The sequence below is a fragment of the Rhineura floridana genome, chromosome 14, assembly GCF_030035675.1.
Source record: "Rhineura floridana isolate rRhiFlo1 chromosome 14, rRhiFlo1.hap2, whole genome shotgun sequence".
In the NCBI taxonomy this organism is placed as follows: domain Eukaryota; kingdom Metazoa; phylum Chordata; class Lepidosauria; order Squamata; family Rhineuridae; genus Rhineura; species Rhineura floridana.
Window position 1 is genome coordinate 13,934,090 of NC_084493.1, and position 27,788 is coordinate 13,961,877.

Here is a 27,788-nt window from a genome sequence, read left to right on the forward strand (position 1 = left end):
ATGGTCCTCCTGCCTGATTTACACTGTTTTTTTTAAATCTAGAGTTTTTAGCCAGTCATCCAAACTTTTGTAGTGTAATAGTTATTTAGGGTCCTCTTTAGGGATGGTATTCAACTAACACACCCTATCAGTGCAAGGATTATCCCTAGGGCAATGGGATTTCCACCCCACACTCACCCCAAATCTACTCAGGAGGACTGGGGAAACCCCTAGGACAGATTTAGGGGACACACGGGGAGGAATCCTACTGTGCTAGTGGTAATCCTGCTGACTGACAGAATGCTTACTTAGTGTTACCCTAGGTCTTTAAAAAAAAGAAAAAAAGCATTTCAACCGTGTTAATGGGAATTTGATTGGATTTGTGGATACACACTGGTCCCTGCTAGCCATTATTTTTCATTATGTTTTAACAGTTCTGATAAGAACTTCCTGGCCCTGGAACTTTCCCAGATCTTAGCTGAATGACAAGAACTCTAACCTCATTGGCCCCACCTGTCCAAATTTAGTATATACAAGAGGCTGAAACTACATAAAATTATTTCATCTCCAAAATTTACAGCAATGGGTTCATTTATGCCAGGGGTGGGGAGTCTTTGGCCATCCAAATGTTGCTGAACTACACCTCCCAGAATCCCTGGCCGTGCTTGCTGGAGGGCTACAGGTTCCCCACCCCTGATTGATGTAGTAGTGCTGTGATTTTTGCTGCTACTTCTGAATCATTCTTTTAAAAAAGTTTATCAAGCTTTGTTAATTTATTATTTATATCCCATCCTTCGTCCCAGCAGGAACCCAGGGCAGCACATCTTCATCACAAGAATAGGCTTTTATGCACCTTTGTATGTCTGCAAAATCTATTCACTAATAGGCAAAAAACCTTTGCAGTTTAAGAACGTACCTGTAGTCAACAGATATTTCTATCAAACTTGAAAAAGCAGGGAAATTGGGCAGCTATAATGAATGTACCAGAGGAGTAGGAGACCTAACCTCCTCTCTGAGATATTGTACTGCCCTACAACTTGGTAAAAATGCAAATACAATTTGGGTTGGTCTTTTACAGTTCACTTCCTGTGTAGCTTGGAAGAATTTGGTAACATCTGCCTCTGAGTATATGGTGAGTGGTTGCAACACCTGCAATCAGCCCAAATAACAGAAACAAGACATGTGCTGTGCTGATCCTGTTTTGGCAGGGAGGAAGTAATACTATTGATACAGTTGATATAGTTCTGATAGTCACTACTGCCCATAGAGGCCATCTCTTCGCAGCCATGGAAACCTCCACAACTGTCCCTCCACCATCAGTATTCAGTCAGCGGAGAAGGCAATAAGGAGGCATTCCAAGGGTGTATCAAAGAATTGTCCCCAATATACATCTGAAACAAAGCTGGGTGGGGGGGAATGGAGAATCTGCCCCAGGCCGTCCACCTTGCCAGCACATGTTTGGAAGGCCTCTGGATGTGGTGGCTTCTTTGCCCTGGATTCTCCCTCCTTTGCCCCCTTTGGATTGCTTTGTCCATTTAGGGAGTCTTCAGTTTCAACAATGTCTATGCCAAAGTGAGGTTCTTTTGGTATAACTTTAAGGTGTTCCTTTCAGATATGCTCAGTAGCCGCCATCTAATCAAGCATCTTTCTTCCAACAGCAGCCAGGCTGCTCCTGGAAGCTCATGAGCAGGACATAACTGCAAACACCTCTCCCGCATTTTCTACAATAATCTGCTAGTTAAGGTATACTTCTTCCATACATGGAAGTTCCATTCAACTAACAAGTGATAGGTCCTTTTTTTCTTAAAGCCTCATAAACTAGCAGCCATCACACAACACAAGATATGGTGGGGAAGCACACTATGCCTGTTTCGATTAGCTCATTGCATTTTTATTTTTGCGAAATCTTGTTCCACAGAAGTAGAGAGGTCTACAGTTTGCTTAAATACAGCACAATAAAAATGTGCATTTGGAAGGCTCAACCCAGCTCTCTCCTGGTTGCTTCATTTCTTAGAAATAAAACAGTCAGTGTAGCATTCTGGCCTGCCAAAAACAATCATCAGCTGCATGAGAGATTCCTTTAATAGAAAGCAAGTGGTTCAATTAATTTTCCCCTCTTTTAAATAAATCCCAGCGTAAGAGCAGAGATTAGCTTATTTCCATCTAACATTCTGAATATGAGGAAGTACCAAAATTAAATATATTAAGTATGCTAAAATATCAGAGGCCAAGCCTAGTATTAATAGTATTTAATATTAAATAACTATTTTAAAATGTTTGATGAAGAAATCCGATTGAAAGGAACCCTTGCAAGAAAAAAAGTTATATTAAAACAAACCTGTCCTAACACTTAGAGTTGTAGCAATAGGTACACCCTTTCTGATTCTGAACAAAATGAAAGAGCCCTAACTCAGCCCTGAGCTTCAAAATGCAACCCATCCAGATATAAGTGTGCACTGTGAAAAAGTTCAGGCGTTGTTCACAAACACACCTGGCATTTCTCTGGTCCTCTTCTGTATCCTACTGAAGGGCCTCCAGCTAGCTTTGGGATGATAGATGAGGCTGAATGACCAGCAAATAGCTCAAGATCTTCCTATAAAGCCAGCTGTCATAAGTCAAACTAACAGAATGCTACAGTGCACCCGTGCCTCAACCAAGTTACCCTGACAGTATTACGTTGCTGCGAGGTGTTAATGAATTAGAAGAACTCCTTTAATTAGGCATACGTAACGGGATGTTTCCCAAGCTACTGAGGAGGACTAAAGTCCTCTCAGGACCCTGCCATAAGAATAACTTTAAACCATTTTTTCAAGCTGAGGTGTGTGCCTGGGGGCTGCCTTGCTCAGTAGAGGAACAGAGAGCTCTGCCGAGTGCCTCTCTGGATCAGGCCATTCTAGGTGGTATTAGAAAACAGACCTTTAGAAGCCTCCTAAGCAAGTGGGGCCTTGCCATTCAATTCAGCAATAGTGCACACCCCCATCTGTGTACTTTACCACTGAAATAAGTTACAGGATTTCGCTCGCTTGATTTCCAAAGGCCATCAAAGAAACTACTTCAAGATTATCTGTGTTCAGGAGGCATAACCTGCCATCCCCCAATATCCTAATTCTATGCATATACTTGCACACAAGGGTCCTTTGCTATTGCCTTTTGGGGGTTCATGAGTCTGTTCATCGAGGAGAGCGAGTGTGAACTATATTCCAGCCTGAATAGCTCTGCCCTCAGCAAGACCCAATGCAACAGAAGGCAACTTCCGCCATCTGGGGAGATACGTTCTTAGGAAGCCAGATACGGCTTTCCTGCTTCAAGCTTATGCATCCAAGAGCATCTCTGGCAAATGGCTGAGTGCCAATTTAGTTGAAGGAAGCTTCCACGGATGGTCACCATCTTCTCTTGGCTACATTATGGGGCAGCTGCGACTTTCGTTTTGCTGCAGAGAGAGGGGGGGGGAAGAGAAAGAACAGGCTAGATCCAATTCACTGGAGAACAGGAGCCATGGGAGTAGACCTAAAACTGCAGTCATGCTGTGCATTCAGGCCAAGAAAACCCATACTCTAGATCAGTGGTTCCCAACCTGGGGGCCGGGACCCCAGGGGGGCCGTGAACAATAAAGAAATGAATTATTTAATAATTTTGTAAAAAAAGTCTTCACTCCCTCGACACTGTCTGCTTTCCACTGCCGCTGCAGATGACACCTCCCCTTGCTCCAAACGAGAGGGGAGGCTTTTTGCTGAAGCACCAGAGCGTCTTTCAGGCGCACTAAGGGCAGGCATCTGCCTATAAAATACATGGCAGATGGCAAAGGAGGCTGAGGGTGGAGCTACCAGGAAGAAGAGGGGATTACTATCACTGATTCCCATCTCCTTGCACTGCCGCTACTGGCAATGCCCTTGCTTAGAATGAGAGGAGACGGCTTTTTGTAAAGCAAAAAGAAGCAAGCCTGCAAAGAAAGGCTGCTTTCCCCCTTCCTTCCTGGCAGCCAGCCTGCCTCCCTGGGGGGAGGGGGTCACAATTTTTTTTCAGCTTATAAAGGGGGTCCCGTGCTCATAAAGGTTGGGAACCACTGCTCTAGATTTAATGGTAGCCACTGCATTTAAGAGACGTAGGTTCACCTGCTACAAAAAAGAAGTTATACACCTGAACAACTTACTATGCCTGAAACGTAAAGTTAAGAAGCCATGTAAATGAGAGATGACATGCTTTTAAAGCAAATATAAACAGGAGGCAAATACAACACACATAATGCCAAGAAAACCTTTACACTCCAAAGCCCTTCCAAGTAATTTCCCAGAGATCATATTTCCCTACACTTATACACAAACTTTAATTAATTTTAGTTAGAAAACTCAGGACTTTCCTCAGTGTGAGAGACAACGGTCAAGATGTTGAGGTTAAACAGATGCGCTGTAACAAAAGCAGCTTTAAAAGAAATGTCACAACTGTAGCCATAAAATAAAGTAGGGCTGCTGTCACTCTAGCTGATTGATCAAATTAATTTTAATTAATCTGCACACATTTACATAGTACTACAGCAATAGGGTTTTTTTACGAAATGTGTCTTGTTTTTAGATGGTTTCTGTGCCTGTTGCAGTAAGCCTCATCTTAATAGTATTCCCTCCTGTGTGAGGGTGAAGTAGAAATGCCTCTTCTAAGATCGGTGCCTCTGATCTGCAGGTGTGTAAAAACAACAACTCACCCAGTTAATTAGGAACAGAATTTTTGTCTAAAATATTGCCCTAATCTAACTCATACAAATAGGATTGGAGGATTTTTTTTCCAGTCCAATGGCCATGTTTCCTGCCAACTGATGGATGTGGCCAGAGGGTGGTGCAATGGATACAACTATTGACTTTTCTTTAAGAAGAACCCCAAACTTCCTAGAAACACAGTTTGAAAAACATACTGTCCTACTGTCCAATTTCATCTTAGGCTTGTATAATGGAGACTTGGTTTAACCATCTACCTCAGTTCATGCCCTGCTAAGCTAGGTTCATGATATTGCTAGATGGGAGCCAAAGCAGCAACATTGGGGATGATCATTCAATATTTGTAAAATGTTACAAGACTGTCATAAAAAACCCCCCTATTTTCATTGTTCTTTTTCCCCCAGCATGTCAGGAGAAAAACAACATCGAGCAATAAAATATTACTGTGGCTGGAAGAGTACATGGCATCAATTGATTTAAACAAAAAGCTGCTCCAGTCAGCCTGATCTGAATGCAAGTATTTGGCATTTCTCACTTTTGGAGTAAGAAGCCTACCTGACTATGAAGCTCCACTTCTTCTTGCCCAGCAGCATCTTCCATTTCTCCATCCCCTTCTCCTCTATCCACATAAGTGATCTTTCCCTCTGCAGTTTCCTGCAAGTCATTTATTTACTAAATTTTTTAGATACCCAGTAACTATTGCTGTCTGGACATTGTAGAATAGCAACAATATAAAATAAAACAAAAAAACCGACCATCAATACAAGGGCAGCAATAAACAATTATAAAAGGGAGATAAAAATCTTATCAAACAACAGAACTATAAAATGACAAGAGTAAAACGCACATTAAAAAGTGGCAGAGAATTAAAGAACAGAACATGTAAGTGCTCTGTGCTGCTGTTTTGTGGATTTACATTTTAATTGTATTTATTGTACAGTTTTGTAACCTGCCCTCAGACTCTTTTAGTGAAGGGCTGGCTATTTATGTAAAAATGAATGAATGAATGAATAAGAGTGGCAGATTTTAAAAGCCTGGGAGAACAAGGGTTTTGCTTGGCACAGGAAGCAGAAGCCCCTCTCCACCAAGGAACACAACAAAAGATGGAAACCAGAGATATATTTAAAGACTTGCCACAGACAAGGAATTGCAGACAGGTGAGTGCATGTAACTCTATGCAGGCAAGCAGACAGGTGCTTCAACCCTCCTCTGAGCCCAGCAGGAGGGTGCTGTTTGGTCTTAATTTACAAGACTGACAAACTCAAGAATAATATCAAGTACCAAATGTTGGTACTTTGTTTTGGTAAAAGAAAGAAAATATATTGTTTTAAAAAGAATAATATCTAGTAGCAGTGAGTGAGGTAGGTTAGTTTGGCACTTACTTTGCCATCCGCATCAAGAAGCACAATGGTAATGTTCTCTCCAACTCCCCACGACTTTGGGGATCTCCAAACAAGTGCACCAGGACCTGGGCTTGAACTTTCTATTGCACTCCAGATCTTCAAAGGAAAAAAAAAAGATTTAAGCATTTATGTTTGAATGGCTAAAGAGTACCTTTACACGGGTAAATGCACAATGCTCCCCCACCCTCCAGCTGAAACTCATCTGCAACATCGACCCTAGTATAAAATGCTCAGAAGCTCTCTACAAATGTGACTGTGCAAGTGATATCATGGGAAGAGTCAGCCTGCAGCAAAATTCGATTGTCGGAAGAATGTGACGCACAATGCCAAACATCAGTAGGCCTTTGACAATATTGATAACAGCGACACGATCATGTCAGCAACTATGTTAGCTGCATTGTGCATTAGTAGACACAGTCTTAATCTGGCTACACTGATGAATTCTTGTTTCAAGAGACTGAATTAAAAAGAATTTGGAAGAAAGAGATGAGGGAAGGGATAATTACAACAGGAATTCACATTACCTACATGGAAGCATACCAACAAGTACAGACACTGGCCCCAATCCCCCAAAGGGGAAATAATAGTACATGCAACTGATGTACATCTGGCCCCAATGAACTCAATGTAGAAATTATGACGAAGATGTGGAAAGGCCACTTGGGCCACTACTTGCCTGCAACTAGAGCTGGATCAGGAGGACCACAGAACTGAAAACAACCTGCTTTTGTGGTTATCCATGGCCACATTTCGTGAATCAACAGGCATTAAAGGAATATATAACCAAACTGTCAACATAAACATTTACTCTAAATTAGTATATCTAGAGTTAGGAACCCAAGTAGGATTTTTCTAGGAAGTTAGTTCTGGTGCCAAAGTTGGGAGTTTTATTTTATTTTATTTATTTATTTATTAAACTTGTATACCGCCCCATAGCCGAAGCTCTCTGGGCGGTTTACAATAACTAAAAACAAATACAATTTAAAATACATCTTTTAAAACACAATTTAAAACACAATTAAAAAATTTAAAACAATATAGAACACATGCTAAACAATTTATCATCCAATATTGGGCCCCCAAACTTAAGGCTGGTACCAAGGAATGTAAGACTGTTTTGCCAGGTCTGTTCCTCACCATGTTATCTAAAACAACTTCAACTGTTGTCACTTGCTGGCCATTTTCTTTGAACTGCTTCCATCCTAGAACATTTTCATGAGACCACCTCCTTCCTTCAAATCCATCCTCAAAACTCACCTTGTCTGTATGCCCCCTGGGGCAGAGTTCCGTCAAACCTGTCCTTTGAAAGAACATCATGTACATAGATGACACTATACAAAGCTGTTTGAAGCAAGTCCAACACATTTTAGAGTGCACAAGTTTGTATTTCTTTGCTCTCAGATACTTTACCAGTTTTTGATTTAGGGCCTTTTGTAGGTAGCATCTGTAACATTCTTATAATGGGAAGCAAAGTAAAAAAATTAAAAACATGTTAAAGTTTGGAAGAAGGAAGAGCAGATTTTCACTCACTGTAACAACTTGATCAGCCCGAAGGGTAAATCGAGCAGGAAACTGGTACATTATGTCAGATTCATTTCTGTAATGCCTTCTTACCATCCATCCAGTTAGTGACAGATCCTACAAACAAAACAGTGCTTAACACAATTAACAGTTTTATTTATTTATTTGTCATATTTATATTCCACCTTTCCTCCAAGGGGCATTCTGGATAGGTATTAAGGTTTATACATATACACTGACCAGGCCTCTTGGGCCTCACCTTTGCCCAACTTGCACTGAGTGTACAATCTAGAACTCAATCAATCCTCTCCTGTGATTGTATGTTCCAACAGAAGAACAGTAATACAGAACAAACTGTCTTTTAGGGGTAATTTATCCATCATCACCCTGGGATGCTGCAAAGCAGCGTTAGGAGGGGATGATTTGTAGGAGAGAATTATCAAGCATAATATTTAACCCTTCCTTTGCAACTTGTTTGCATCACCACACTTTCTAATACCTGTGGGGTGGGGGGAGGACAGAATAAGAGTGACTTGGGAGTTGCAGGGGGGAAAGGAACAAGTAGAGTGGTGGTCATCAAGCAATATGCCCATCGCTTCTCCCCTGCAAAAATCACCTTGTCCCGAAGTTGCTTTGCAGAGGAGAATTGGAATCTAAGTTTTTGGAAACACAAGTTTGCCAGTTACACTGAATAAGGCCATGCATTAGTCCAGAGATTCAATCATTTAAAAATACCTTATCAGAATTGTTTTTAATTTTGATGAATTTTCCTTCTGTGTCAATATCTTCTATGGAGACACTTCCTGAAGATGAAGCATGCTGGACCACTTTGAAGCTCATGCTGTGGGCTCGCTGTTTTGCAAGTGTCCGTCTCCTTTTCTTTCCTTGCAGGAAGTGGGAGCAGCCCTGGTTGATTGTTGCCTGCATTCCAACACTTTCCGAGGAGGGCCTGGACAGTTTTAACCTACAAAATAAGCAGCCTTTCTAATTAGGCAGTCATTTATGGCAGAACTCTGTTTTTTGTATTGCCCCTTTTCCATGGTAAACACGATCTGTCATGATGCCAGATCTATGTAGTTCAAGAGATAAGGAGGTGTACACATTGGGTTGTACCCAACGTTTGACATACTCAGAGCAGACCCACTGAAATTAATGGACAAGACTAACTTTGATGCATTCGTTTCAATGGATCTACTCTGAGTAGAATTTAGTGGGATACAACTCAGTACGTTCAGCATGGGGCTGCCATCAAAAATGGCATCCCCATGTTGAGCTCACCTCTGCAAGGTTAGGCACAATTTCCTGTGTTGCAACATTACACTGTGCATTTTCTCCAGTCTCACGTAACTGGCTGCTGCAGAACACAGGTACCGATGATCTCATGACCTTGGTTAGCAAACATTACAGTGATGAATCAGATGCTTGTAGGAAGCTTACAAGCAGGACCCAAGCGCAATAGCCCTCTCTCACTGTTGTTCCTCAGCAAGAGGCATATGGCCTCTGCTACCAGAGATAATATACAATCATCATGACTAGTGGCCACCTGTAGCCTTACCGTCCATGGATTCAGATAACCCCCTTTTAAAACCATCCAAGTTGGAGGCCATCACTACATTTTGTGGTAGCAAATTCCATAATTTAGCTCTGTGCATCTTGAAGTAGTCTTTATTTTTCTTGGTCCTGAATCCCATTCAGCTTCATTGGATGAACCTGGTTTATAGGTTTATGAGAGAGGGAGAATAAAACTCCTCCCTACCCACTTTCTCTATACCATGCATAATTTTATACACCTCTATCATGTCCCTCCCTTACTTGCCCTTCCCCCCCCCAATACACCATAAGTCAGAATTGACTTGAAGGCAGGTGTTTTTTTTACGTGCTGTTAACCTTTCCTTGTAGAGGACTTACTCTAGCGCCCTTTTCTGCATCTCTTCTAGCTCTACAATATCCTTTTTTTGGAGGTGCAGTTACCAAACTGGACACAGTATTCTCAGTGTCCAGAAACCTTAAAAGACACTTTCCCAAGCTCATCCTATGACCATGGAGGAAGAGGAAGATTGATGGAAATCTCATCTCTTGCATCTGCTTTGATTTTGTTGGACACAGTTGGACCATTCTGAGAGATCTTTTGCTACAATAAACGCATTGAGAACTTTTATTTTAATTAGGGATACACAACTGGCAGCCTCAGGGCTCAATGTGACTCATGCTGGCTTCTAAAGCACCTCCCCATCTTATGCACCAGTTATTTTTAACCATGAGAGCTGATACAGGCAAAGGGCACTTTTAACTCCTATTCGTCACTGGGAAAAGCAGCCGTCTTTTGAGCAGCCCTCCACTTACTATGAATTATCAGCTGCTCACTCCCATTTAACCTGTGTCTGTTGGCTGGCACATTAGAGGATATTAAACAGTGGCGGAGATGCACAATAAAGGCATAGCTCCTCTTGCTGTTCACACTGGGCAAGAGAGAGTTAAAGAGGCCTTTGCCCAGATCTCTGCTATTGGGAGCATCAGTAGGTGGCAGCCAATACTGGTGGCCACTCGGCTCTTGTTGCTCAATTCAGAACATGACTCCCTTCAAAAATTGCTGGATGTGTATCACTCAACTCACCGTTTTTCCTCTCCTTCCAACATTGCCCGATAGGCACTGATCTCCAGATCCAGAGCCAGCTTCATATCCAAAAGATGCTCATAGTCTTCCAGCCGAGCCTCCATCTGCTGCTGCATTTCTGCCATCTCCCTATCCTTTTCAGCTATGCATCTCTTTGATGAGTCTCGTTCATAGACAATGGTCTTCTCCAGATCCCTTATTCTGGCCTCCAGCTCTCTTATCCTGGCTTCCACTGTAGCATTCTAAGATTTCACAGAAATGTTTTACTATTATGCACATCAGAACAGAGCCATGCTAACAGAGACCCATTTCATAAAGACATTAAGGGGACTCTGTTCCCTCTCAAGTATGCTTCACTCTACCTGGTTTTCAGCACCTATTTACCTGTGACATCAGTGTATCAACTCTCAGTTTTGTTTTTCTGAGCTCTTCCTGAGCAGAATTGGCAATATCACTATTCTTTGCAGCAGAAAGCTGGATGTTTTCCATCTGCAAAAACAGTATTATTTTTTTTTAAAAAAAAGCTAACTCGCCCTGCAAACTTTAATTTTAATATGTTAATATTCACAAACTTGAATAACAGCTCAATTCAACACATGCAGCTGTAGAGCTATTCTAGGCCTTATCCCTTTCTATTCATAGTAGTCAGCATATTCTACAATATTTTTCCAGATGGTTATAAGTGAATGCATCTGTCTGTCAGTTTGAACTATTCCACTGGTGTGGACAGGGACGTTATCCCAATGGACAGGGGTAAGGGAGGATAGGAAAGTAACGTGATCAGTTGGGGAAACTTGTGTTAACAGGTTCTCCCCCAAATGTAGCATCCCCTCCAAAATAACCAGAAATTGGGAAAAAGCTATCTCAATGCAAAGAAACAGAGCAAGTACACATATCCATTCAGAATTGTCCCACTGAATTCAACGAGATTTACAAGCGTGTATAGGATTGCAGCCAACACTTCACCGTTACATCAACACTCACTAGACCAATCATCTCCCTTTGCTCTCCCCCAGAGTTTGCATGCTTGAACATTCTAAGCTCCAATTGGTAAGCTAGGCAGTTGCTGCAGATTTTGAAGCATTCCTGTTATTTGATAGGCATTTTGTTACCACAGAACAGCTAGGAGAAATCCAGCCATTAACAGCAGTGCTCCTGTTCAGGGCTCCAACCAGCCTGGAACAGCACTGTTTGGGACTAACACCGAACTTTTTTTCTTTCTTTCCCACCCTCCTGAAACCTTTGCCTGCTGAGCTATATAGTGCTAAAGGGCTCAGGATCAGGGCTAGTAACAGTACGTAGATTTAAAGCTTGGGGTGGGGATTAAACTTCATGGTGGCATCTCCCAACCCCAATGCTCCCCTCTAGGAAACTATAAGCTGTTATATTCGCTATCGGTTGCCACTAGTCATCATGGCCAATTTCCCCTGCCCCTCCATTTCCCTTCCCCCCTCCCAACAGACAACGTCAACATGCCATGGCTAAACCTTAGAGCAATGGTTCCCAAACACTTTCCCCCATGGACCACTTGAAAATCGCTTTCCCTTCCCCCCTCCCAACAGACAACGTCAACATGCCATGGCTAAACCTTAGAGCAATGGTTCCCAAACACTTTCCCCCATGGACCACTTGAAAATCGCTTTCCCTTCCCCCCTCCCAACAGACAACGTCAACATGCCATGGCTAAACCTTAGAGCAATGGTTCCCAAACACTTTCCCCCATGGACCACTTGAAAATCGCTTTCCCTTCCCCCCTCCCAACAGACAACGTCAACATGCCATGGCTAAACCTTAGAGCAATGGTTCCCAAACACTTTCCCCCATGGACCACTTGAAAATCGCTTTCCCTTCCCCCCTCCCAACAGACAACGTCAACATGCCATGGCTAAACCTTAGAGCAATGGTTCCCAAACACTTTCCCCCATGGACCACTTGAAAATCGCTTTCCCTTCCCCCCTCCCAACAGACAACGTCAACATGCCATGGCTAAACCTTAGAGCAATGGTTCCCAAACACTTTCCCCCATGGACCACTTGAAAATCGCTTTCCCTTCCCCCCTCCCAACAGACAACGTCAACATGCCATGGCTAAACCTTAGAGCAATGGTTCCCAAACACTTTCCCCCATGGACCACTTGAAAATCGCTTTCCCTTCCCCCCTCCCAACAGACAACGTCAACATGCCATGGCTAAACCTTAGAGCAATGGTTCCCAAACACTTTCCCCCATGGACCACTTGAAAATCGCTTTCCCTTCCCCCCTCCCAACAGACAACGTCAACATGCCATGGCTAAACCTTAGAGCAATGGTTCCCAAACACTTTCCCCCATGGACCACTTGAAAATCGCTTTCCCTTCCCCCCTCCCAACAGACAACGTCAACATGCCATGGCTAAACCTTAGAGCAATGGTTCCCAAACACTTTCCCCCATGGACCACTTGAAAATCGCTTTCCCTTCCCCCCTCCCAACAGACAACGTCAACATGCCATGGCTAAACCTTAGAGCAATGGTTCCCAAACACTTTCCCCCATGGACCACTTGAAAATCGCTTTCCCTTCCCCCCTCCCAACAGACAACGTCAACATGCCATGGCTAAACCTTAGAGCAATGGTTCCCAAACACTTTCCCCCATGGACCACTTGAAAATCGCTTTCCCTTCCCCCCTCCCAACAGACAACGTCAACATGCCATGGCTAAACCTTAGAGCAATGGTTCCCAAACACTTTCCCCCATGGACCACTTGAAAATCGCTTTCCCTTCCCCCCTCCCAACAGACAACGTCAACATGCCATGGCTAAACCTTAGAGCAATGGTTCCCAAACACTTTCCCCCATGGACCACTTGAAAATCGCTTTCCCTTCCCCCCTCCCAACAGACAACGTCAACATGCCATGGCTAAACCTTAGAGCAATGGTTCCCAAACACTTTCCCCCATGGACCACTTGAAAATCGCTTTCCCTTCCCCCCTCCCAACAGACAACGTCAACATGCCATGGCTAAACCTTAGAGCAATGGTTCCCAAACACTTTCCCCCATGGACCACTTGAAAATCGCTTTCCCTTCCCCCCTCCCAACAGACAACGTCAACATGCCATGGCTAAACCTTAGAGCAATGGTTCCCAAACACTTTCCCCCATGGACCACTTGAAAATCGCTTTCCCTTCCCCCCTCCCAACAGACAACGTCAACATGCCATGGCTAAACCTTAGAGCAATGGTTCCCAAACACTTTCCCCCATGGACCACTTGAAAATCGCTTTCCCTTCCCCCCTCCCAACAGACAACGTCAACATGCCATGGCTAAACCTTAGAGCAATGGTTCCCAAACACTTTCCCCCATGGACCACTTGAAAATCGCTTTCCCTTCCCCCCTCCCAACAGACAACGTCAACATGCCATGGCTAAACCTTAGAGCAATGGTTCCCAAACACTTTCCCCCATGGACCACTTGAAAATCGCTTTCCCTTCCCCCCTCCCAACAGACAACGTCAACATGCCATGGCTAAACCTTAGAGCAATGGTTCCCAAACACTTTCCCCCATGGACCACTTGAAAATCGCTTTCCCTTCCCCCCTCCCAACAGACAACGTCAACATGCCATGGCTAAACCTTAGAGCAATGGTTCCCAAACACTTTCCCCCATGGACCACTTGAAAATCGCCGAGGGTCTTGGCGGACCATTTAATGGTTTTTCTGCCTGCTGTAACAATTGTGATGTGCTGTGCTAGATGCTGTAGCGCTTTTAATTGTATTTTATTTCTTACAGTGTATAGCTTTTTAACGTGCACTGTGTAGAATTCAAATTGTAATACAATAAAATACAAGAAAAGAATTAAAGAAGCAATAAAATACAATTAAAAACCAGTATGAATATTTAATGCAGACATGCTGAGGACCACTGGAATGAAGCTCACGGACCCTGGCCTTAGACTAAATTGCTAGAATCAAACAGTCTACCCAACTTCTGAGTCCCTTTGACCCCCCCCCGCCCTTCCGTGCAAGAGTGGGGTCTGCCCATAGAAAACAATGAAGAAATCAATTTTAGAGTAACTCTGACTGGGCAGCAAGATGCTCACTCCCCCACCCCAGTTATCAGTAGACTGACTAAATCACTCACTTTGGCACTGAAGTTTTGCTCTATCTGATGTTTATACTCCTGAATCTGTTGTTCATGTTCCTTCCTGAGCTCTTTGAGGGCATTCAACAGTTTACTCTCATATTCCTGCTGACGGCCAGACTCTGTTTCTTGAATCCTGCTCTCATAGAATCGCTTCTTGTTCTTAAGCTCCTAGGAGGAAAAAGAAAGTACAGTGTGGAGGAAGGATTTAGTAGGCTCCACATTTAAAATAATGGTATGTTACAGTTTAATAGAGAAACAAATTAGGGTACTGTTACCAGTGCTACCCTGGAATAAAGAACATGCAACATTTCTTTCTGATTAAATTCTGGTCTGAATTTGAACATCCATAGCACATTAAGAACAATTAAAATAGATGCATAGTAACCTTAGGTGCAATCCACACTGAAGCCCCTTTTGCATGCAACCATGGCCTGCACTGGCATTTTTTCACAAATGCAGTTGTCACTCACGAGGCACAACTGTATGGAATACAACACACTGGATCAGTTTGCATGCAACACTAAGCCAAACCATGGCTTAGAATCATAGAATAGTAGAGCTGGAAGGGGCCTATAAGGCCATCAAGTCCAACCCCCTGTGCAATGCAGGAATCCAAATCAAAGCATTCCCGACAGATGGCTTAATGCACCATGTGGACTCCTGGAGAGCAGATTGTGGCCGCTTTGCTTCTCCAGTTCTGCTGCACTATTGTGAGCTAAGCCATGTGAGCATGTTGTCCAAAACCAAGTTCATGGTTTCTCTCTTCCAGAGTTGCTGATCAAGGCTTATTGGGAACAATCAAGCATAAATCCTGGTTCAGATGCAACAGGAAGCCAAGGCTTCTAGGTTTGCTTATCCTGCTTATTTGAGGGGAGGAGTAAAGCAGGAGTAATAAAACACAATAACCCAGGGCTTATCATGAAATGCAAACACAACCATAGTCTGGGTCTCCAGTAACGGAGTCCCAAAAATTCATCCACAGATCTCAAGACACAAAGAGGACCTCCTTCAGATAACCTGACAAGGTATCTACATCTATCTCATTAAAATATTTTGTCAAGTTAATCTAGTTTTATTTTAATATTTTAAAGATTGGCTGGAATTAAGATGTCAGATGTACGTACGTCTTCATGGAGGTTCTTTAGAAATGTCACTTGCTCCTTTAGAGTTTTCATTTGGCTTTCCACATCTGTTCTTCTCAACGTCTCATTCTGAAGATGGGTTTTGGAATCACTAACCATCTTCTTGAGCTAGGAAAGGAGAAAACATTTTCCACTATACTTCAAGTTAGCAAAAGTTTAACACTACCCTAGTAGTACTGCTACTACAATGACCAACAGACCAAAAATGGAACCTTGGAAAGTCAACATGTTCCAACACAGCCAAAAAATCAATCTTCCTTTACCCCCTTCCCTTTTTCTTAAATCTATTTAGATTATAAACCTGCAAGTAGGGTTATGTTAATCTTATTTATTGTAGGTTTTATATTGTGCAATGCCTTGCTGTTTTAGGAACTTAAACTAATGCTCAACAAAATACCCCATGTAGATTTTGACAGCAACACAGATGTATGAATTGGTGGTGCATCCATGTGCCCCTGCCAACTTTGTGGGGGTTCATTAGTGCAGACTTTGTGTTACATCATAGCTTTCAAACTACGTTGCAGAGAACATCAGATTTTTAAACTCTGCCTTTCACTACCTCTCTCTGCTTACAGGGTATAAATATGCATTCCAGGCTATACTCTCAATTCACATTGGCTAGGAAAGCAGTGCAAAGGCCTGCCCAGTGCCTTGCATGAACAGAGTCAAAGTCGACATTGTTAAATGTGCAATCCCTGGGCTGTAGCTCAGTGGTAGAGCACATGTTATGCATGCAAGAGGTCCCAGTTTCAGTCCTTGGAATCTTCAAGGAAGGACGGGAAAGATGTGAAACCAGGGAGAGATGGTCCAGTGGTACGACTAATTATAAGGCAGCTTCCCAAATTATTCTTCTTGTTCTTTATAAGAACAGCCATGTTGCCCAAGGGGAGAGGATCCATACTTAACTCTTTTTCCCTGCACCATGGTGCTGAGAAAAATCCCTCCACATGTCCAGAAGGTGCAACTTCCATCCTGGGGAATGACAGCTCCCGGGGAGCAATTTTCTTAGGAACCACGCAAAGGAAAAGATTAAAAAAAACCCTCTCTCCTTGTGTATCCAATTCCAATCATACTCAATGTGGCTGTTGGTCTTTTTCTTTTTTAGCGAGACAGATCCATTAAATGCAGTTCACACATTTGACATAATATGCAGTTCAGCTCATAGTGTGCTCCCCCAAAACAGTTCCCTGCAGTGCCCCGCCACTTTCCATGGCTTTCCTAAGGTTAGACTGAAAATGCACTATATGGACATTTAATGTAGTTTGCATGCAATTCCCCACAATGCTAGGAGGGAATTGAATGAGAAATATGTAAAAAAAAAAGTTTTTGCAAGCTTATGTTTCGTGCTCAGCTGTTTTTCTATTTTCTTTTCTGGTTTGTTTTTGTGGTTTGGAGGGCTTTGGCCTCGCCCACCATTGGAACGCAGCTCCTGGAAGGCTGGGCCCAGAAAGTTTTAATCCAGCCTTCAGGCTGAAAGTGGCTCACCTCCCCTGGTCTACACAGACTGGTACAGGTCATCCAGTATCTCAGACAAGAGTTTTTCCCAACCCTACCTGGAGAGCAGCGCCACTGTCACAAGTAAGCATGGTCGGGCATTTGCTGTGGGGCCCCACTCCAGCAGGGGCCCCACTCACAAGAGTCCTTTGGACTTTCTCCTCTTCACGCCATTGCAACCTGCTTGTTCACCCACTTCTCGCTCTGACCCAAACAGTGATAGTGAGAAGGAGTATTGGTAGATGCCACAGCTTGCTTACTCATTAGCTCTCTGCCTAGCAAGCAAGCGTTAGGGATGAGGAGGAAGAGCAACAGCAACAGCTGGTGATAATGGTGGTGAAGAGAAAGATTCATTGAGGCGGCAGAGCCCATGGAGGATGTATTGCCCAAGAGCCTTCCAAAACCTGGAGCTGGCATTGCCAGAGAGGCCAGGGACTGAACCTGCAAGTGCTCCAGCACAGAGCTATGGCTCTTCTCCATAGAAGCTAATAGCATCAGGAGATGCAGGGCTGAGCATTTCTGGAGATCTGTTGCAAATCAGTGGAACCAGCTCTCTGTTGGGCCAATGTTCAACCTGTGTATTTTGTTTTACAAGTGTATATCCTGTTTAACATGGAATATCAAAGTACAGTAGAATATAAAAACACAACGAACAATACAATAAAAAATCCATATAAAATTCACCATGGTCAGTAATAAAGATCGCTGGAGTCACCCTTGGAGGAACACCGAAGTGAAGAGAAATGTTTTAAGCAAGTGTCTGAAATATAGCACCACAGATGCTTGCTGGGAGTTGTACAAGGCAGGTGCTGCAAGCACCTTACTCCTTTCAACTGGGGAATGGACATCAGGAGAACGAGGCACCAGCAAGAGTGCTTCTCCCAATGGCTGCACTGACCAGGCAAGAAAATAAGGCAATCCCAAGATAAATATCTGTAAATAAGTTAAAAGATTTTTTAAAAAAATCCACAAGCTTCCAGTGACCTCCTTCCAAAAATAAGCACTGCCACCCCCTGAAACTTCACAGCTCAGAGAACATACACAAAAATAATAGAACATGTGACTTGCAACCTGGAATATCAAGGATGACTGTCACCGTTTCAACAGATTTTAGATTTTACAGAGCAAACCCTTACAGAGATGATTTGATATTTTGACTCTTGAAGATCGTTCTCCAAGCTTTGCTGTCTACTCAAGGATGTTGCCAATTCTGCTGCTTTGGAGTGGAGCTGAGCATCAAGGTCCCTTGCACGAGCAACTGCCAGGCTTAAATCAACCTCTTTTTTAGAGTTCCTGAGAACAAGTGTAAATAGAAGGCTTTGCATCTTACAGATATGATTTTTAAATATTTATTATTATTTTTAATTTATTAATTAATTCAATTTATATCCTGCCCCTCCTCTCAGAAGGAGCCCAGGGCAATAATCAAAAACACTAAAAGCACTCCAAAATACCTTAAAAACAAACATGCTGAAACAAAACACATTTAAAAACTTATTAAAACAAAACATTTTGTTTTTTAAAAAAGAAGAAGCTTTAACAACATCTTTATAAGCAATTCCAACACAGACCCAGATTGGAACAAGGTCTCTATTTAAAAGTCTTGTTGAAAAAGGAAGGCATATATCTGTGACAACAACAAACAAAAATGCATTACATTAGGAGAACTTGCTCACAAACGTGTGTACATTACTCAAAAGGGGATTGAAAATGTGTTTATTAGGAGAAAATCACACTAAAATGCTGAAGAATTTTCATGAGAATTTTTTTAAAAAAGGCAAATTGCTGCAGAAATGTGGAGGACCATATTTAAGATCAGGAAACAGAAACGGAGAAAACCGAAATTGACAGATCCTTCCATCCTTTCTGGAAACTAGTGGATTTCTGAACACAATGAATCCCCTCAGGCCCTAACAACAGATACGCCCAACTTTAGCAAATAACATCTCAGTCCTAAATAAAATAATGATAATTAATAACAACAACAACAACAACAACACAACCCCTGTGTTGTCTGAACTACATGAACAAACATTGCTACGAGTATCTGCCAGGCCACAACGTGGGGCTTAAGGAAACACTTCTGTGGCCATGGCAACACCCCCACCCCGCCGAGTATTGTTACAGAACAGAAACGTGAAGAGTTTTGGCCACATGAGGCTACCATCCCGATCCAGCCAGGCAGGAATGACGGAAGTCTAATGGACATGCTACACAAGTTATTTATGTTTTTGAACCCACTACTCTCTACATGTAACAGGAAGTAGCACCAGGAAATACAGACACATTGAGGAGAAAATAGTAGGCACCAAAACTCAGTGGAAGATGATCCTGGCACCAAACAAGCATACTTTATCACTGGTATGTCTACAATTAAACTGACTGCTTTTGGCAATAGCTTCAAAATCAGAAAAAAGTACTTCAGTAATGCATACTCTTATTTAATACTCTTATATCCCTCCTTTCCTCCACAGAGTTCAAGGCAGCATACATTAGTTTATTTATTTATTTATTTTTATTTATTATACTTGTATACCGCCCCATAGCCGAAGCTCTCTGGGCGGTTTACAGTAGTTCTCCCATACTCCCCCTTTTGATCCTCACAACAGCCCTATGAGGTAGGTTAGGCAGAGGTATATCACTGGAGACAAGAAACAGAAATTCTACCAGCCTTAAAAAGCAATGATCTCTTTGTGTGTGTGACTACCTGAAGTGCAACATTAAATTAAAAGTTATGACGACTGTCCATTAAAGGGCTGGCTCATAAACTTTGAGAAAAATCGTCCAACTGACAAATCCTGTCAACAGGATACTTTCACAGAGTATGTGGCATTTCAGGCTGTACTGGTAAATTAGATTTGATTCACAATGACATAATGTCCTCCATTACAAACAGCACCAAAGCTTGTAAACGTTCACTAATGTACATTAACAATCCCGCTATGGGTATTGTTCAGCAGGAACAACAAAACTCTATAAAATCCACATGATAATGGCCAATTTCAAACACTCAAGGAAACATACACCATAAGGCCATTATATTTTTGCACCTTTTTTAAAAAACAAAAGCCCCACAAACATAGTTATATCCATGTTATAAGCCACTAGTCAAGTCCCAGTAATTAGCGAAATGCATGAAGAATCAAAACTGCATTTTAAAAATTTAATTGCATATCACATGGAAAGTTGAGTAAAATAAACTCTTCTTACTATGCTTCAATTTTCATTTCCACATTTCATTTAAATGCCCTTATTCAAAAAGCAATGATACCTAACACACAGAGCTAAATACATAAGGAGCCACAAAGGAATTTCTAGCTAGCAAAAGCCTAATCTCGTACCCCATGTCTAAGAGTGGATTACCTTTTTTAAATTATTTTGTTTTTATTAAAGAAAAAAGAAAACATTCTTTCAAATCACAAATAATAACACAAGAAAGAAAAGAAAAAAGAACATTCTAAGTTGTGTTCCAAGATATTATAAATATGTACTTTTCCATAAATCTATCCATCTGCATTCCTCAGAAACATGTTACTTTAGCTTTTTCAAGATGTTTTGAGTTTTGCTTCTGGGACAGAAACCAAGGTAGCAGCAGGAGACCAAGCCCACAAGAATTTACAGCAGATGAAAAGAGATTTAAGTTATAATCCTATTACCTACTTACCTGGGAGTAAGCCACACTGAGTTCAGTGGGGTTTACTTCCAAGTAGACGCATATAGCGCTGTGCTGCTAGCAAGGTGAAGCATTTGTAGTCTCAACTGCATCACAAAGGCTCTTTTTCAAAAGTTTTTGAGAGATTTAGGGAGTGTATCAACAGGACATTTCAACTCATTCAAAATGTGGTGTTGGAGGAGAGCTTTGTGCATACCATGGACTGCGAAAAAGACAAATAATTGGGTGTTAGAACAAATTAAACCAGAACTGTCACTAGAAGCTAAAATGATGAAACTGAGGTTATCATACTTTGGACACATCATGAGAAGATGCACTAGAAAAGAGAATAATGCTGGGAAAAACAGAAGGGAGTAGAAAAAGAGGTAGACCAAACAAGAGATGGATTGATTCCATAAAGGAAGCCACAGACCTGAACTTACAAGATATGAACAGGGTAGTTCACAACAGATGCTCTTGGAGGTTGCTGATTCATAGGGTCACCATAAGTCGTGATCGACTTGAAGGCACATAACAACCATGAACATGACAGTCTTCAACTGGCATTCCTTAGGGGAGGGACCATAAGCAGCACACATGCTTTACATACAAAAGATTCCAGGTGCAAATTTCTGGAATCTTCAGTTAAAAGGACCAGTAGCAAGGGCTAGGAAAGACCCTCTGGCTGAGATGCTGGAGAGCCTCTGCCAGTCAGAGTCGAAAATATTGAGCTAGATGGATAAATAATCTGACCTGGTATAAGGCAGCTTCCTATGTTCCTCTCCCCAAGAAATCCCAGACACTGTGTAGCCCTAAAATATCAGAGGCTTATTAGCACCACCACCAAGCTTATAAAAAGCCACTACCTGGCTGAAGTGTGTGCAATGCCCCCAAATTTGCTCCTGCCTGCAGAATTGGCATGGCCCCCAAGATTCACCTTGAATCATAGCGATGAAGTTTTAAAAATTCTGCCCTGTTTCTGAGCCACTCTGAACTCTCTGCTCCTCAATCTATTTTCAGGTTCCAAGTTGCTCTGGATAAAAGGAAGCTCTGGTTGCCTAGTGAGTTCTGAAGAGCTCTGGGGTGGTTATTGCTGTTGTTGTTGAAGCAGAGCAGCACAGGATTTAAAAAAAATTAAATGAAGCTTTTAACTTAAAAAAAATCCCCTGCTGCTGTGCTTTAACAACAACCACCACAACTCCAGAGCTCCTTAGTGCTTTGCAGGCAGCATTTTGGACAGCCTTACTGCTTGCAAAGCCCACAAAACTAGAGATACAGGAAAACATAGAGCTGGACGGTACATACAGAAACAACGGAGCAACACAAGGTATTGTGGGGGCCCTGATCTGACCCAAGGTATCTGTGTTATTGGCATTATACTTCAACTCAGGGCATGAAGTCCTCCAAATCACCTCAATTCACCTTGTTTTTCAGGCCCCACAAAGAGTCAATGCACACACCCCTAGCTGCCACGGGTTGGCTGAAGTACATGCAATGCATTCGCATTTGCTGCTGCTGTCTCCTGGACAGTTTATGTTGCAACACACTCTCCAATGTTTGCATCTTCAGGGGACACCTACTCCACTGACTATATCCTTGAATTAGCCACGACTAAGGCCAAAGGAGAGAGATTTTCATTGGCACATCTAGACCTTGGGAAGGGATGGACAGTTTTGATCTTCTGTCAGTGTCATCAGTCTCTTGTTGTCATTACTACTGTTTGTTAATTTGAATAAAAAACTCTTGTGTGTTTGGCTATCTCTCAGGTGTACATGGAGGTGGGGGGGAGGCAAATTTTGCTATCCAGTCATCCAAACTGGGATCCCAAATTTTCCTTGGGGTTGCCCTAAGCCAGAACCAAATCCAAGAAGCACTGTTCCAAGGGTAACTTACAGCTCCCTCCTAAGAGATATTACCAGTCTAATACACATACCCATTTTAACCTCACAACAACCCTGTGAGGCAAATTAAGATAAGAGGCTGTGGCCAATCATCCAGTGAGTCTCTTCTTTTGAGAATTTAATTACAGTGTGGTGTGACAGTTAGAGCATTGGACTATGACCTGGGAGACCAGGGTTTGATTCCCCTGTCAGCCATGAAGGTCACTGGGTGACACTGGGCCAGTCACTCCTTTTTCTCACCATAACCTACCTCACAGGGCTGTTGTGAGGATAAAATGGAGGACAAGAGAATCATACCACTGCCTTGAGCTCCTTGGAGGAAAGGTGGTACATAAACATAACACACAACAATAAAATAAATAGATTTTTGTCCCGAAATAATAGCCCCAAAGATAAGTGTATAATACTCCAATCATTAAGTGTGAAGGAGAGATATACTTTCATCCCTGTAGGTCAAGCAACCCCTCAACAGATTTCATGAAGGTCAGGCTCAACATTTCCAACCTTAAACAAATTCCTCTGAAGAGCTCAGCGTCCTGCAAAATCCAAACCAGACTGACTTGCTTAATCCATTCCACAGCTTACTTTGCACTGTTGTCGCCATTCACAGTGAGCTTCTTGCCTGAATAGGAGTTTGGACTCAGGTGTCCCTTAAGAACATAAGAAGAGCCCTTCTGGATCAACCAGATGCCTTGGGAAATCCACAAGCAGGACCTGAGTGCAAAGAGCACTCTCTGCACCTGCAGGTTCCAGCAAATGGAATGCAGAGGCATACCATTTAGAGATGCAGCACAGCCATCATAACTAGGAGCCATCAAAGAACCTTGTCTTCCATGAAGTTGTCCAATCCTCTTTGAAAGCCACCCAAGTTGGTGGCTATCACTGCCTTCTGTGGGAGCAAATTCCATAGTTTAACTATGCGCTGCACGAAGAAGTATTTTCTTGTGTCAATCGTGAATCTTCCAACATTCAGCTTCATTGAACGTCCATGAGTTCTAGCGTTGCGAGAGAGGGAGAAAAGCTTTTCTCCATCCACTTTCTCCGTGGCTAGAAGTCCTGCTCAGTCCAAAGTCCTGCTCAGGCAGTGTCATTACTGCACCACTCAGGGGATCTACCAAGAGTGGTAGATCTACCATCTTGATTATGGAAAGGCAGAAGGTTAAGACATCACCATCATTTCATAACAATTCAGTCTGCTTCTATAGCTATGAGGGATAATTATTTATTTACTTTGTAAATTCATATCCTGCCTTTCCTCCCAGATGGAACCCAGGGTAGCAAACAAAAACACTAAAAACGACTATAAGACATTTTAAAAACTATTCCAAGAGAGAGGCAGAGTGGGATAAGGTTTCCACTTACAAAGCTTGTTGAAAGAGAAAGCAGATGCCAAAAAGGCAACAGAGATGACACCCATCTAACATTAAGAAGAGGGAACTCCAACGGGTAGGTACCACAACACTAAAGGCCCAACTCCTGCGTTGTGCGGGATGGACCTCCTGATGAAATGGTATCTGCAGGAGGCCCTCATCTACAGAGCACAGTGATGGCCTGGGTATATAAGGTTTAAGATGATTTTTCAGGTATTGTATTATATTCCGTGCTTTTTTTGGTAATAAAGTGAGGCGTCGGTTCTCACGTCTTGATAAAAGAGCCATGGGTGCCGGCACCCAAAAAAAGAAGAGGTAACTACTCTCTCACACACAAAAAGCCACAGTTACATTTGAACTTTGATTATTGTGCTTATTGTTGATCTGTATCTGTTTTGGATGTGGAATTATCTGACATTTTTTTACATATGGAATTGTTTTTAAATTGGCTTTATCACTGATGTTTTCCCCTGTGGAATTGCTTTGAGATATTTTACGGGAAGCGATTCATAAATGGAATACAATAATTGCTACGCCCTTCCTCCCAAAGTAGCTCTGGGAAACAGACAACAAAGCAACAAGACAAAGCAGTAATCAAAACAAAAACAAATTTAAAACATTAACATCTAAAAACATGCACCACCCTGGAATCCATGGGTTGTATTCAATTAAGTCCTACCCAGAATTGACTAGGGATGGGCGAGACATTGGATTCTGTTTGCATTTCAAGCCTAATCTATCAAATTTGCACTTTCCAAAGCAATATGTGAACTGAAACACAGCCATCCTTTGAAATTCGCAGTTATTCGAATTTGCAATGCAGTTCGCCAACCAAACAATGCTTACAAAAATGCATATGTTAGGGAAAGTGTGCATAAAAATGAATATATGAGTGAAAATAACACAAAAATGCATTATATGAGAAGTTGCTTGCAAAAATGTGTACATTAGTCAAAACTGCCTACAAAAATGCGTTCACCAGGAGAAATTCGTACTAAAAGGCTGAAGAACTTTCATGAGGATTTTTATTTTTAAAAAACTGCAAATTGCTGTGCAATATTGAGAACCGAATTTAAGATCAGATAAATGAGAAAGGGAGAGAACAGGAACTGACAGAACTTTCCATCCCTAGAGCTGACCCACTGAAATGAATAAACCTAAGTCAGTATTGTATATTAACTTCAGTGGGGCTACTCCGAGTAGGACTAGCTCTGAATACCACCCCCATGGATGGAGGCCGATTTTAAAAAAGAAAAAGACAGGCAGACCGTGGGAAGGCGCGCCCCCTGGCGGCACCGACCTGGCGAGCAGCTGCCTGTGCTCTTCGCGCAGCTTATCCAGCTCGACCTGCAGAGCGGCGCGCTGGAGGGCTTGGTCGTCGAGCACCCTGCGCGCCGCGCTCAGCTCGCTGTCGTAGCTCCGCCGCAGGACGCCCACGGTGCGCCTGCTGCCTTCCTCGTACTCGGCCAGGCGGAGATGCAGCGCCGCCTTGGCGGCCTCCAGGGCCCGGACGCGCTCGATGTAGAGAGCCAGGCGGTCGTTGAGCTGGCGCAGCTCCTCCTTCTCCTGCAGGCGGCTCCGACGGCTGGGGCTGAGCGGCGAGGAAAAGCAGCTTTCGCAGGCCAGACCGCTGTCTGCCGAGACCGGCGTGGAAAGTCTCCCCGTTGCCATCGTGGAGGGCGAGGGCGTAGGGACCGAGCCAAGTACCTTGCGAGCGGCCGCCTTCTGAACGCCTCCTCGCCCTTCCCGGGAATCAAAGGCGCAAAACAAATCCGGCCTGGCAGGAGAAACCTCTCCTGCAGTGGAGCAAGGGCGCCAGGTCAATAAAGGCGTGCGATCAATGCCTATCGTGGATATAGAAGAATAATATCTCTATTTCAAAGCTCTGGTAGCGGCCGCGATAAGAACTCCCTGCTTGGCGCTTGGGCACTTGGAAGGGGCCGGAAAAACCCGCGTCTGGCGGGAAAGGTTGCGCATTGCATGCAAGGCCTGGAGACGGAGCAGAAAAGTACCAGTAAAGTAGCCTCTTGCAAAGGGCATCCGGGCACTTCCACCACTCCGCAGGACCAACCTTCAGACGTCTCTGCCCCGCGTCCATCCCAAACCACTCCCCGCCCCTTGCTTCTCCATCAGCGATGCCTCTCCTGACATGCGCTCCCTTTGAGCCAATAGGCGCGCCAAGGGCAGCACAGCTCCGAGGAAAGGGGGCGTGGCCTCTTTATTTATGTTCATTCATAATTTTGCTGGGCAGCTGGAGGACTGCTTACTCAGAAGAAAGCCCTGTTGAATTCAGTGGGGGTTACTCCCAAGGAAGTGGGGTTTTAGGATGGCAAGTTGCCAGCGGACTTTCTTGGGAGATGGGGAAATTGAGTCCTGGGCCCTTGCCCTCCTTGTACCTCGCTGGTTGCAGCCAGCCTGGAGCTGTCCCTTTAAAATCAGCTTTTTTTTTCACAGCTGCAATTAGTAGGTGATAGCATTTAACTCAGTGCCATGAAAAACCACGGTCTGCTGATTGCTGCATTTCAGGCCTCTGTAAAAAGGAAGAAGCTGTGCTTGCTTTTCTGGTTATGCCGGCAGCCCTGGGACAAGGAGTCAAATTCTTTTTGAGGAGCAACAATATCCATCCAAGGGGAAGGGCGAGAGAGAATTAGGATAATTCTCATATGAGTAGGAAGAGTATATTGAGTTAGCCCTACAGTCCATCTAGCTCAGTATTGGCTACACCACATTTTTCCCCCACTGACACCTTGAAAATTAAGGATAGCCTTAGAGAACCATCCAATACACACTTACCTGGGAATAAGTTCCAGTGAATCCAATGGAGCTTACTTCTGAGTAGACATGTATTGGATTCAAAGAGTCGGAAGGGGCCTCTAAGGCCATCCAGTCCAACCCCCTGCTCAGTGGAGGAATCCAAATTAAAATATTCCTGACGGGTGGTTGTCCAGCTGTCTCTTGAAGGCCTCCAGCGTTGGAGAGCCCACCACCTCCCTAAGTCACTGGTTCCATTGTCATACCATTCTAACAGTCAGGAAGTTTTTCCTGATGTTCATCTGAAATCTGGCTTCCTGTAAGTTGAGCTCATTATTCCGTGTCCTGCACTCTGGGATTGCAGCCTTAATGATTTTTCTGTGTGTTGTAGCAGTTGGTAATTTGCTGTGCTAGATGCTGTAAGATTTTAAATTTCATTTTTATTGCTTCATATGTTTTTTATATTGTATTTTATTGTATCACAGTTTGCGTTCCATAGAAAAATAAAATGCAATATAAGAAAGAAAAGCAGCAATGAAATAAAATGGAAAGCCAATATGAATTTTTAATGCAGACATGCCACGGACCACCTGAATGAAACTAGCCATCGGTTAGGAAGCCCTGGTCTACGCTGGCTGGCAACAGCTCTCCAGAGCTGCAGGCAGGAATCTCTCCTAGTGATGCCGGGCATTTATTATTGATTTATTTAAAATATTTCTATCCTGCCCTTCTACTCCACAATGGGGCGCTCAGGGTGGCTCACAATGCAATTGTGTACAGTAAATGAAAACAATAAAACATTAAAATAGATAAAATATAGTTAACGATTCAAAGAGAGTGATATTAAAAGGGGACCAAAGAGGTGAAACTGGAAAGTGGGGTGAAATAAAATCAGTTTCAGGCTATACCTTCAGTATATTTAACCTGGGATCTCAAAGCACATGCTCTGCCACTGAGTGGCACTGTTGACCCTTCCTCCTATGTTGTAATTGCTTCTAACTACCCCCTCCCAGTTCCTTTGGCTTTAAAGCCTGAAAGCAGGAACTGTTTTCCCATAGATAATCTGTAAACTGCTTTAGGAGTAATCTTAGAAGAGCGGGCTAAAAATAAAGAAAAAATACTGGCAGTTTTTACTG

At 43.0% G+C, this 27,788-nt stretch overlaps 1 protein-coding gene across 3 annotated transcripts; it reads right to left on the reverse strand.

Moving 5' to 3' along the window:
- Nucleotides 1-1,844: 1,844 nt before the first annotated feature.
- On the reverse strand, nucleotides 1,845-26,079 carry LOC133369832 (lamin-L(III)-like). 3 transcript variants are annotated; one of them, XM_061595489.1, is made up of 11 exons: nucleotides 25,202-26,078; nucleotides 18,115-18,271; nucleotides 15,467-15,592; nucleotides 14,340-14,510; nucleotides 10,608-10,712; nucleotides 10,224-10,465; nucleotides 8,345-8,573; nucleotides 7,619-7,726; nucleotides 6,068-6,184; nucleotides 5,241-5,339; nucleotides 1,845-3,409 (listed from the first exon to the last, which is right to left on the reverse strand). In XM_061595489.1, exons 1-11 carry the CDS (start codon nucleotides 25,570-25,572, stop codon nucleotides 3,377-3,379), a joined length of 1,758 nt encoding a protein of 585 aa, XP_061451473.1. In that variant the 5' UTR covers nucleotides 25,573-26,078; the 3' UTR covers nucleotides 1,845-3,376. The 3 variants fall into 3 exon arrangements, with proteins under 3 accessions (XP_061451473.1, XP_061451474.1, XP_061451475.1); XM_061595491.1 differs by lacking the exon at nucleotides 1,845-3,409 and adding an exon at nucleotides 4,506-4,647 and having other exon boundaries at nucleotides 25,202-25,765; XM_061595490.1 differs by lacking the exon at nucleotides 5,241-5,339 and having other exon boundaries at nucleotides 25,202-26,079.
- Nucleotides 26,080-27,788: the final 1,709 nt, after the last annotated feature.